Raw genomic sequence first — 12,635 nt, forward strand, 5'->3', positions numbered from 1 at the left:
CAGTACGAGCCTAACTTTAACACCCAAAATTAGGATGAGAACGCTTAACGGGTGTGCATGTTGTCCCATTCATTTTGCCTAACGTTCTAAAGCACAAACTTTGACTGCTTATCTATTCAGATTGCACTTGCAGTGTTTATTACCAGAGTTTTGTCGTCTCGTAATCAAATTTCCATTTAGATTGTAACCTGTGAATAGTTGACATCAGTCTTCTTTACTCGAAAACTTATATTTTCACAGCTATTTTAGTCACCCCTTGGGCCTCTAGCTGCAACCCCTTTCTTTCCTTTTACAGTACCTCCTTTCATATTCTCTTTCTTCCATCTTACTTTCCACCCTCTCCTAACAGTTGTTTCATAGTGCAACTGCTTTGAGGTTTTCCTCCTGTTACACCTTTAAGACCCTTCTACTCTGTTTTTCCTTTCAGCGCCAAATGACTTCATAGGTCCCAGCGCTTGGCCTTTGACCTAAATTTTATGTTCAAATTCTAAAAGTGGTTAGGCCCCGGTATTTTTTTTCTGAAGCCTACACTTCATCGTAAGGTCCTGCGTGCTGCATTTGTTACGACAAAAATCGAGCTCTGTTGAAATCGCACGATTCAATCAAAATTTTATTAGTATTATATTATTCAGTAGATGAAACCATATACGTATGGAACAAGCCCGCAGGGGCCATTGACTTGAAATTCAAGCTTCCAACGAATATGGTGTTCATTGGGTAGAAATAAGTGGAGGTAAAGAGGAGATACCACTTGTTAAAAAAGAAAGAAAAATAAATTAATAAAGAGATAAATCGTTAGATAGGTAACCGCTTGGTATTGGGTAACCATAGGCCTTCTATTCATGTTCTATAATGCTGTCGACTTACGTTCACTACCACATTATTGACTACATAAGCAATATTTAAAATTGTATTTTTTTATTTGATACCTTACAAGGTTTTGCCATCTGTCTCTAACTTGTTTTGCACTTCACAACCCCCGTCCTCTTCCCCCCCCACTCCCTCTCTCCTTTTTTTTCTCTACTTGATTATTAACTCCCTCGTTATGTCTTTCAGCAGTTAGTACGTGTGTGTAACTTGATCATATTTTCACCAGTATTAATGTGACTTGACCTCTCTCACACTTTTGGTCGTTATCCATTAACCCAAAGTGACGATAGGTAACTTTTAATTCACTCACTCATTTTCAGTAACCCTTATTTTCTGTTACCGGTGTATCATCAGAAAAAAAAAGTTTTACTTCAAAGTGTAGCCTTTTGTTTAAGCTCATTTTCACTTCCCTATCAAAAGAAGGGCAATAAAACACTCGCTTGAAAAAATACAATATTAGTATTAATGATTACTATTTACATGCTATACAAATTTACATTCACGGATATAAAATACACATTGGTTATACATATTTTAGTTCAATAGCTTGGTCAAACACGGAAATCGACATGACACACTTCACTTTTATTCTTTCGTCATGTCTCAGAAACTATATATATATGAACAAGTCATACAGAAAAGCAAATCTACATACTTATAGGGGCCCCATTCTTCCGATTCCTCAATGGCTTCATTCCAATCGATCACAATTTGTTTTTATCAGATTTGTGGAGAAAATAATGACTCGGGAAAACACATTTTTTTTTTTACTGGACAAAAGAAACCCAGCGAATATGCGTATGGACGAAGTTACGTGAGAAATGTTGCTTTCACTTTGATAGGAACAAAATTCATCCAATCGTATGAATTAATTCACTTAAAAAGCACAGATGGCCCTGCAAGTGTTGCCAGCGCCCACTAAAAGTCGATATAGCATCACAATATACAATACTGTAACACAAAAATTAGGAACATATTGGTATATAAAAAGCAAACTATTCGTAAACAGCATTTTTTTTTCTTTCTTAGGGATCACAATAGTTATGTTCTGTCTTAGATTATACTGAGATAGAGTTTAAACAGATATATACAGTAGAACAATAGAATAAAAGCGGGGGACTTGAAAGTATCTAAAAATATATATATATATGTATAGACTGGAAAAAGTCCACAAGTCGATCAGGATCTCAACTGTCAATAAGGTTCACAATCCAGCTGGAGGTTTAAGTGGTCAAAGTCCTCAGTGTTTGTGAGATGGGGTCACTTGTTTTTTTATCCGCTTAACCTGGGGGGTAATTGACCTGAATCATTGTGTGATAGGTGGAGTAAAATCTATAAAAAACACACACGCTGCTTTACTCTTCATAAAATCCATTTAGTACGCGATAAGCGATATTAAAATAATCGAAGGCTGAACAAACATGTCAAAAAATATATGTTAATATATTTCGTCCGTGTATTGCAGTTTTAAAATTGTTATCTAGAGGCATTGCATCTTGGTCAAAACGGTAATAAATTCAGTACGTAAATACACCTTTACAAACCTAAAACACTTCAGGTTGAATTAACATGAAAGGATAGGAATAATGAAACCTTAAACTTAATTACCCCAAAAAACACACATTTTCCCTAAAATGTCCAATTTTTAGGGTTTCAGGAATTCAAGGTAAAAAAAAAATTTTAACTTGGAAAAAAAAAAAAAAAAAGATTCATTACAGGGATATTAAAAGTGTGTTTAGGACGCTTTAGGAATCCTTGGCGACAGCTACTACAATCACAGGAACTTATATTGTGTTTTCAGTTCAGAATCTGAGGAAAAAAAAACAGAAGACTTAATTCTTTTAAAAGGTGGTTATAAGGGGAGGGGGTGGGTTTTATGTATAATTTCTTATTTTTTTATTACATTAGTGCTTTATTTAAATTCACTGGAAGCTCCACTTCTTATGCTTTAAAAGGATAGAGGCACATTGACCCATTCTGGGCACACACTATTTCTTCAGAGACAAGAGAGCTTGAGAGGTAGTGCAATCCGAAAGTCCGTGGAGACAAGCATGTACGCAACTAACAGCTTTTGAAAACAGCAGTTTTTTTATTTTTTTTTATTTAGTCTAAGGCCTTTAAATGACTTTTTTTTTTCTTTTTTTGCAAAGTTCATCATCAGCACGTATCACTAGAAATTTTCTTTTCCTCGCAGATAATTATATTGAAGAAGCCAAAGCCACGGATTTTGGATTGGACTAGTTAACTACGATTACAGGAGATATAGCTAACTAGAATAACCACTCTCGTAAGTTAAATGATGTACCAGCCTGACATGACATATGCTCACTACTGTAGTGTTTTGGTCACCTTCACGACCCTATTGCTTCAGAGCACAGAAGAAGAGACGAAGGAGAAAAAGAGACGGAGAGAAGGAGAGCGAGAGAGTGACAAGGAGAGAAAAGGTGAGGCGGAAAGAGATGACGAGATTGCTGTGCTTCGTAAGGATGTGAAACATCCTGTGTGTGAAGCACATATAGATTCAAGATAATTTTTTTCTATAAATCTTCTATAGTCATTAAGGTTTGATTAGTATTTCTCTATATCACTGGGTTATTAGGATATTCAGTAAAGCGGCCATAAAGTTGAAAAGTTTACCAGACTCCTTTTGAAAGTTTACCAAGACCTTTTTTTTTTTATGTTGGTCAGAACTTAAGCAGTCACATCCCAAATAATTTTTTTTTATTATTTTTATTAATCAGTTTGTTCACTGTCTACCCAACTTATTTGTAGCCTTTCCTGACGAGTGTTCCCCCAGAACAGAACTGTTTCACAATCTTCCATAGTCTTTTGCAAACTTTCGATAGACTGTGCTCTAACACAAAATAAAACAATCATTAAGTGCATAATGAAAAATGTAAAATGTCCATTTGCTCTTTATTTACATCATCATGACTAAAATATTCAAACTCGCTCAAAAATATATATATGTATATATAGATCCAAAAATTACAGTTCGCGAAAACTACTCTTGAGAGATAACGTCGACTCTTGCCAAAAATGAAATCAAAGTTAAAAAATTATTTTGGGATAAAAACTGCCTATTATGCAATTGCTTTAACGGCCATATGAAAAACCTCGATGTGAACATTTTTATGACTGAATTTGTGTAATGAAACTTGTCAATTATTTATATAGCTGGCCACCAACTTCATTTTATTTTATTTTTATGAAACACGAGTGCGACATACTTCTCAATCTATATAAATAACATCACTTTTCATACCCTAAGTATGAAATACTCTCAAAACACATGAAAGCGAAATGTACAAAATCAGGCACTGTAATATATAGCAGATCAGGAGCTACTACTGACAGTAAGGACTGTTGGTGTATGAAGAGTTTGCTCTTGTGATGAATTATGGGATTCTGCGCTTCTTTCGTCCTTCCACATAGTCTCTCTTCCAAATAACCTTCAAACAAGCCTTACCATGAAAGGCTGTGCATACACACACCTCGACTTCCCATTGTTAATGGTGCATTTTATTTTATCCAATTGGGTGAAGACGTTTTTCTGTGACTTAACAACCACCAACAACCCCAAAACACGGAAATCCTCCACAACATACAACATAGAGAGTCCATTGCTCCATAAGGCAGTTCGCACTGTCCTTTTTCTGTGTACAGAAAATTTTACTGTAATAAAATCTATTTAAACAGGAAGGGGAACAGGCTATTTATTTTGTTTATGTTCTGTTAAGCAAGGATTTCACAGCACATGTCAATTTACCTTCATAACTTTATTTCAAATGCTTTCCAATCACAACTGACTCATTTGTTCCAGTGCTAAAGCTCTTTCTTACGTGTATTTTTTGGCCAACAGGCTTTTTTCTTCAGCCGTGCCCGTCGTAGAGTATCGTCAGGAAAGAAAGGGCCAGGACAGACACCATTGCCAGCAATGAAACGGTGTTTGCTGGGGCACTGCTCCCTAATTCGTTTTTGTTGGGGTGGCCCGTCCGCTCTTGGAAGGTGTCTGGGAACTTCTTGTGCATTTCCTCTTCAAGGTCTCTCTCCATTTCCTGGAACTCCTTCTGGAGCTCGCGGTCAGGGGCCGCTGAGTGACCAGTGTCTACGCCGTAGATGTCAATGATACCGTCTTCCAGGTGCTCTTCCATGACAGGCATGAAGATGTCCCTGTGATTGTAATGGTCCACATCTATTGTTTCTATTGGTTTCGAATTCATCTGGTCATCAAACATGACCTCCTCTTCAGTGTCACCGTCTTCCTCTTCCAGTTCCTCTCCCTCGCCACCGTGCCCGACCAGGTGGTGGTTCCTTCCACGTGCAGTCTTATTCTTCCTTCTCCGGTTCTTCCTTCGCCGTTTTCGACAGACATTCTCAGCTACCCAAGGCTCTGTAATATTTGGGTATTCGTAGTCGAGCTTTTCAACATCCTGCAATAAAGACGGAGGAACATTAGGTCATAACAGGTCACATATTACTCATAATGAACATTACCATTTACTATCCATATTTTGCCACTTTTAAACAGGTGAATTTCGTCACTTACAGGGATTAGACTCTCTCCTCTTCTCCAGCACATGGGGTTGAAGGTGCCTGTGTGCGTGGCATCTTGGAAATATTCAAAATGATTCTTCCAATCATAGTTCAACAAGCGCCACTCCAAGGTTCTCCCAGCCAATTCCATTGGTTGTCGGATCTTGATGGGGTTTGAATTCCTGTGGAATTGTAAACACGTTAAGTCAAACTGGATTTTTCTATAATCATGATCACGTGAATACAGTATGTGGCATAATTCACAAAATGCTCTAATTATACTTACGGCCAAAGCTCTTGAATGCCAAGGGCATGAAGCACAGTGTTCAGGGAAGGTTTTGAATGGCAGAAAGACAGGTCAACTTTGGGCCAGTAGAAGAGGAAAGACAGGCACATCTCATCCCTCGTTTTAAATCCTCCTAGAGTGATGGATGTCCTTTCCCTACTGTTGTAGGTGCATTCTCCGATCAGATGGTCACCCTGTAACAAACAATATTGTCTTTTTTAGCATGAAAATGTACTTAAATAAAACCATTCCCTATTTTTAAAGGCACATCATATAACCACTACTAAATTCATTTTTACATTAATTTTTTCAGCTGATTTATTGAATAGTACTGCAGTATAACTCGATGTAATCATTACTGAATACGGTATTTTTTCTACGCAAATAAATCATCTGCTCAGGGCAGGGAAAAATTAGACCATCAATGTTCAACTTGTAGTCATTTTTAGGGTGAGATGGAGCCATTGCTTAGCGTACTACTAGGTAAGAGGCATTTCAGATAAGTCTGTTATGCAGACTTATTCCCCATTTCCATAAAGTTGGTTTGTGGTATCTTGCATAATTTAAAAAAAACCCATGGGACCACTAACAAATGACATGAACTACTCCTGATTTGTGTCGAGATGTTAAAAAATGCACTGATGCAAAAAAACTGGATGGTTCATTTCAACATGCATCTAAAATTTTGTCCATCCTTTGCATCTTATTCTTTGAACAGACGTCGTGCAGGCTTTTGTTTGTTATTTGACAGCGCAGGTGCAGGCTCCACTATGCAGAATACAGTGAAAAAGCTTAAGGTTGTACAGCTCAGGTTTTCCCAGTACAACCAAAGGGCCTCGGGAAATTATAAGAACTCATGAGAAGGCCGCTTAGGTGCGGAAACCTGCTCAAGTTTCATCATTGCCCCTGCTAGGCATGGAGGCAGGAAGGATTAAATCCAAGAGCAATACTGTACCCTCCAAACTCACATTGGAAGGCAGCTCAAAGCCTTTCCGCGCAGCTTACAAGTTCTCGGCATTCATAAATACTGCTAAGAACTGTAGACTGTCACAGTATATTGTGTGGGCTTTCCCAGATCACCTGTCATTAGAAAGTTTTCCCTTGAAGATATGTGACATTTAAAAAACTCTTGGCTAAAATGTGCCTCATCACATCTAGGTACTGTACGTTTCAGTTTTTCTGCCAACCTCATTGTTTTACACTGGTTACTTGCTCTTTCCCAGATGGTTGACTGCAATGGAACACTAAACTGCAACACTGGCACGGACAGAGTGTGTATGCGTGTACTTATCATCATCACCTTACTGTATTTTTCCTCAATATGTGATCATTAGCTGACAAACCCTTGTTTTGCATTCCTGTAATAAGGCTGAGCCACAGATGGAAGTTTCCAGGGTTTTTTTTCTAGCTTTTGGCTGTTTTGCTTAGTCCCCAGACATTTTTTCTTTGACAATTAAACTTGCATGTAATTCTTATATGATAATGGAAAACGAGTATAATTTTCATTTTTGCTACTTATCATTTGCATCTCGTGGCAAGTTAGTGACCAGGGCTGCTTGTTAGATAAAAATACATCCAAACTAGAATTTTATTAATAAAGTTCTCAATTTTACAGCCTACCCGAAGTGCCAGACAGAAGGACAAGAAGTCTACATTATTTGCCGTTCATGGACATTTGGAACCTTGAGGAGGGTATATACAGTTCAAGATCTGCAAATTCTTGAAATGGAATAAGACATGCCAAAGGAGCTCCTCTCTCAACACGTCACTTCATCACCACCTCTGAAGAATGCATGAGAATGATTAGACCTGCATTGTTTCCCTGTGTATCTGAACTAGCTGTACAGGACTTTTTTTTTTTCCCCAGTTTCGCTGCAGAGGAATAACTTAAGCTAGCAGTGACAATCTGTATGGATTAATTATTTGAGAAATTGCATTTTTTCATATAGCAATGTTTATTTTGTAACATTATGACATTTTCTCTATTTCAGAACCAAGGTGACATTCCCTGTTCCAAGACGACGCTACAAACTGGTGATACCATATTATGCATCTCTCACTACACACTTTCTTTGGACTGTGAATGCAGAAGAATGTAAAAATTACTGGTACAATTTTTTGGAACGGCAATGAATAAATATTTTTTTATTCATATTTTAATTTAATTTCAGTCCCTAACTGAAACCAGTGACTATACTTAAAGAGTTTGATAATAGACAAAAGAGTCCCATTGGCGAAATTACCCTTACTCATTACATTTGGCAACGAGAAAACGAAGACCCTGAAACTGTCCAAGGTAATAAAAAAACAAGAATGCGGACAAAGGCTCTTAAAACAGGGGTGAATAAAAAGAGAGAGCCGAGAAATTTCTCGATATATAAAATGTCTTCTCTGTCTGGTGGGGCTTCCAATAATGCCCTTTTACTTTTGCTTGAACCGAGTTCAATTCTTTCACTCTGGCATACGCCCCATACTTCCTACTACCACTGTACATAGTTTGTTTAGAGAATAATAGGCCCTTGGAGCATGTATAAGTTGTGACCTCAGCTTTCGAGCTTCTCAGGACTACCCTTGGTTTGTGGAATATTTGGTGAAAAATATTTTACACTTAAAAGAAGCACAAGACTGAGAAACGTGCAATATTGTCTATCGTTTTGGCCGAATAAACAATACCTACCCCTTCACTCAAAGAGGCAGATGTTAATTCAGCCACAATGATGGACGATATTGCACGTTTCTCAGTCCGGGCTGCTTTTGCCAAAACATCACTTTCAAAAATATTCCACAAAGGGTTGTCCTGAAATTCCTCTTCGGCGAGAAATAAAGCTCACAAGCAGAAGAATGAAGTCATAATAAGATTTGCTCCAAGGACCTATTTTCTCTCAAACTGCTATACAGTAGTAGCAGGGAGTATGGAGGAATAACATATGCCAGACAGAAAGAATACAACTCAGTTCACGCAAAGGGAAAATGCATTGTAAACCGGATTGAAAATTGGCAAGGTAAACAGATTGATAACCGAAAGAAAGCTTTTGTCTTCTGACAAAACCCTTCATCATAAGGAACAAGCCTGCAGGGTACATCGACTTGGAATTCAAGCTTCCGTGATGAGATCCAATGGGAATAAAATTCTAAAAGAAAGAAACTGCACAAACCGCCCTTCAATATCACAACTGATGGAAATTTTTATTAAACTGATAAAAGGTAAATCGGTAACTCAGGGACTTGTGCTCACAAAGAGCTTAGTCCAGCAATGAGTAAGTGAAACAGAATCCACAGGTAAATATTATAATAGCAGCAATGGGCCAAGTTTCTTTAAACTGAAAAAAGTAAATCGGAGCACAGTCCAGCAATGAATGAAACAGAATCCACAGGTAAATATTATAATAGCAGCAATGGGACAAGTTTCTTTACACTGGAAAAAGTAAATCGGTAACTCAAGGACTTGTGCTCACAAAGAGCTTATTCCAGCAATGAGTAAGTGAAACAGAATCCACAGGTAAATAATATAATAACAGCAATGGGACAAGTTTCTTTCTCTAAAACAAAAACAACGTACATAAAGGGAGGTCAACATCCAATCTCCTTCCCGATACCACCAGCCTCCAGCTAAAGTCTGCGGAATTGATCAACCAGACGTCGAGTTACGATGCCTCTTAAAATGGCTTAAAAATGGCCAGTAATATAGATTCCACCCCGTAGGGAGGTAGAGCCTGTAGGCATTACTAAAGGTTATTTGCAGCGTCCCTTCGGCCTCTAGCTGTAACCCCTTTCATTCCTTTTACAGTGCCTCCATTCATATTTTTCTTCCATCTTGCTATCCACCCTCTCCTAACAATTATTTCATGGTGCAACTGCTTTGAGGTTTTCCTCCTGTTAAACCTTTCAAACCTACCTACTCTCAATTTCCTTTCCAGCGCTGAATGACCTCATAAGTCCCAGTGCTTGGTCTAAGCTCTATATTCCATACCACTCCAGTATATATTCCACAAAAGAGTATCCATTTGGGAGCAAGAGAAAGTGTGCCACAATAGAAGCAAAGTACAGAATCCAAAGAGAGAGAACTGAAAAATACAGTATAAAAAAAGAGACGGCAAAATAATACTGTGATATGGACTGCATAATTACCGGTGGTACTTAATTGGTACTCTGTTATTTTTCGAGTCGAATTCGAATATCACTGCTTCGTTAGGTAAATGAATATGTAAAATACTAGGGTTTGTATCCGTGTAAGAATAAACTATTCTCTTTTCAAAATGTCACGACGTTTTAAAGTAACAGTATTAACTAGAAATATAACGTCTAAAAGAATGTTGCAAACTATCAGACGACATCGATCAGCAATTAAACCTTTACTAAGTTAATTGCTCCCGTTGTTATCACAAGTGCTGTAAAACAAAGTTTGCGACTAACGTGCGATAAAAATATTTAATTAATTCAAGCGTCAATTCATTAGGACAATCATGAAAGAGAAAAATGAAAATAACAATAAAAATGACTGGCAAATTATGAAGAAAATAAACGTCTAAAGGCGAAAGACAAGTTCAAATGCTAAACTACGGCGATGAACTCAAATTGTTGAATATATTTCAAAGTCTAGAAACTTTGGCAGGACGGAAAACAAAAAGATGAAGACTCACCGGCAATACAGTTCTGGGACTGCTAAGGGCTCTGTACTCCTGGTAATTGAAGTCGTAATTATTATCCTGGGCGATGGGCTCCAACTCTCGACCATCTCTTATGTGGCGAACGCGAACCTTTCTGCCAAGCAGATGAGTGTGCAAAATGACCGCAAAGACGTTGATGCCTGAGAGAGAGAGAGGCAAAATGAAATGTCAAACATAGAACAGTTAAGGGGGAGGGATGGAAATAACGATCGTAATGCAATATTTAATAGGTTTTGTCCTTTGTCCATTACTATTCTGATATATACATTATTTAATTATCTATCGATCTATCTATCAATCTGATTATATATATACTGTGTATATATAAACATACATACCTATATATATTTATATATATACGCGTGTGTATAGATAGACTGTGTATGTGTAAAATATCTACATTTTCATAAAGCTTACCAACTGCTTTTGAAACGGCTAGATAACCATATTAGAATCGAATTTCAAATATCGTTAATCACTAGCCGGCTGCTGATCAGTCCAAGAAAAAGCACGGTCAAAGTTACCATAGCGATATTATAAGAAACCTGTTTTTTTTTTTAAAGAATAAATTTTTGGATCTTAACCCCGTTTATTCAAAAGCATTATTTTCTAAATAAATTTCTTTTTTAAATCAGTACCCTTCCACTGTAAAGCCAGCGGTTTTGGCATATCACTACATATATATATATATATATATATATATATATATATATATATATATATATATATATATATATATATATATATATATATGTGTGTGTGTGTATATATATATATATATATATATATATATATATATATATATATATATATATATATATATATATATATACACACACACATATATATATATATATATTATATATATATATATGTATATATATATATGTATATATATATATATATATATATATATATATATATATTGCTATAAAAAAATTTTAAAAATTAAGAACAATTCTTTCCCAAAAATGCTTCGAACATCCCCACACCCTCACCCCACAAAAAAAAAAAAAAATCGACGAAAAAAACTACCTTATTACTTTTCCTCCCCACAGCCTCTGCTTAACTTCCATTACTCCCTTCTCTCATATCCCTTAGAGGGATATTAAAGGGGGAGATGATTGGATTACCTTGCTCACCTAAAGCCCGACTTTTTTTTTTTTTTTTTTTTTGGCGAAATGATGATGTCAATGTTTTCATAACGTGGTGCGTTCGAAAGAAGGGGCTGGAAATCACACTTTAGCTGCAGTTTTTTTTTTTTTTTTTTTTTTTTTTTTTTTTTTTTGCCTGAATGTTCGTGTCTGGGGATATGTATTTATCACTCTTAATGTGCAGGGTTTTTTTTTGTATGTGCGTTTGTGTGACAGGATATGTGCTTACCACACTTTAACGGCAGGGTTTTTTTTTCTCCGTTTGTGTGAGGTGACACGCTTATTGCACTCGATTTGCAGTTTTTTTTCTCTCAAAATGTTCGTTTCTGGGAGGGGATGTGTATTTGCAGTTTTTTTTTTTTTGCCTCAATGTTCGTTTGTGTCAGTTTTTTTCGCTTGTGTGAGAGAATATGTACTTTATCACACTTGATTTGCAGTTTTTTCTCTGAATATTCCTTTGTGTGAGGAGATACGTACTTATCAAACTTCATCTGCGGTTTTGTTTTTTCTGAAAAAATTTTTTTTTTCTCCGTTTGTGTGAGGGGTTACTAACTTATCACACTTCATCGGCAGTTTTTTTCTCTGAATGTGCGTTTGTGTGATGGGACACGTTCTTATCACACTTGATTTGCATTTTTTTTTTTGTCTGAGTGTTCGTTTGTTTGAGGGGATTCATACTTATCACACTTTATCTGCAGTTTTTTTTTTGTCTATGTTCGTTTGTTTGAGGGGATTCATACTTATCACACTTTATCTGCAATTTTTTTATCTGAATGGTCGTTTATTTGAGGGGATTCATACTTATCACACTTCATCTGCATTTTTTTTGTCTGAATGTTCGTTTGTTCGAGGAGATTCATATTTATCACACTTTATCTGCATTTTTTTTCCTGGATGTTCGTTCGTGTAATAACTCACTTTATCTGCAGGGAATATGTGCTTATCACACTTTATTTGCAGTTTTTTTTTTCTATGACCGTTTGTGGGGTGATACATATTTGGTAGTGATTTGGGAGATTGCAAACCGAAATTATTAATAATATCCTTACTTTGAAACCATGCAAGTGAATAATTACACTGTAGACGAAATTAAGTCCAGACCAATAAGTAAATAACCGTTAT

General features: G+C 36.5%; 1 protein-coding gene and 1 long non-coding RNA gene across 8 annotated transcripts in view; one reads left to right on the top strand and one right to left on the bottom strand.

Annotated features, from left to right (window-relative positions):
- LOC136833234 (uncharacterized) overlaps positions 1-3,685 on the top strand; it is a 793,699-nt gene extending 790,014 nt beyond the window's left edge. For both annotated transcript variants that reach the window (XR_010851385.1, XR_010851384.1), the window contains one exon: positions 3,065-3,685. This is a non-coding gene — a long non-coding RNA (uncharacterized lncRNA). The remainder of the gene's footprint in view (positions 1-3,064) is intronic.
- LOC136833233 (DBH-like monooxygenase protein 1) overlaps positions 1,311-12,635 on the bottom strand; it is a 1,137,248-nt gene continuing 1,125,923 nt past the window's right edge. For all 6 annotated transcript variants that reach the window (XM_067095113.1, XM_067095112.1, XM_067095111.1 and 3 more), the window contains 4 exons: positions 10,333-10,499; positions 5,693-5,886; positions 5,420-5,588; positions 1,311-5,303 (listed from right to left, as the gene is read on the bottom strand). In XM_067095113.1, coding sequence (XP_066951214.1) covers positions 4,743-5,303; positions 5,420-5,588; positions 5,693-5,886; positions 10,333-10,499 — 1,091 coding nt within the window. In that variant the 3' untranslated portion in view covers positions 1,311-4,742. The remainder of the gene's footprint in view (positions 5,304-5,419; positions 5,589-5,692; positions 5,887-10,332; positions 10,500-12,635) is intronic.

Source organism: Macrobrachium rosenbergii, chromosome 51, assembly GCF_040412425.1.
Source record: "Macrobrachium rosenbergii isolate ZJJX-2024 chromosome 51, ASM4041242v1, whole genome shotgun sequence".
Taxonomy (NCBI): Eukaryota; Metazoa; Arthropoda; class Malacostraca; order Decapoda; family Palaemonidae; genus Macrobrachium; species Macrobrachium rosenbergii.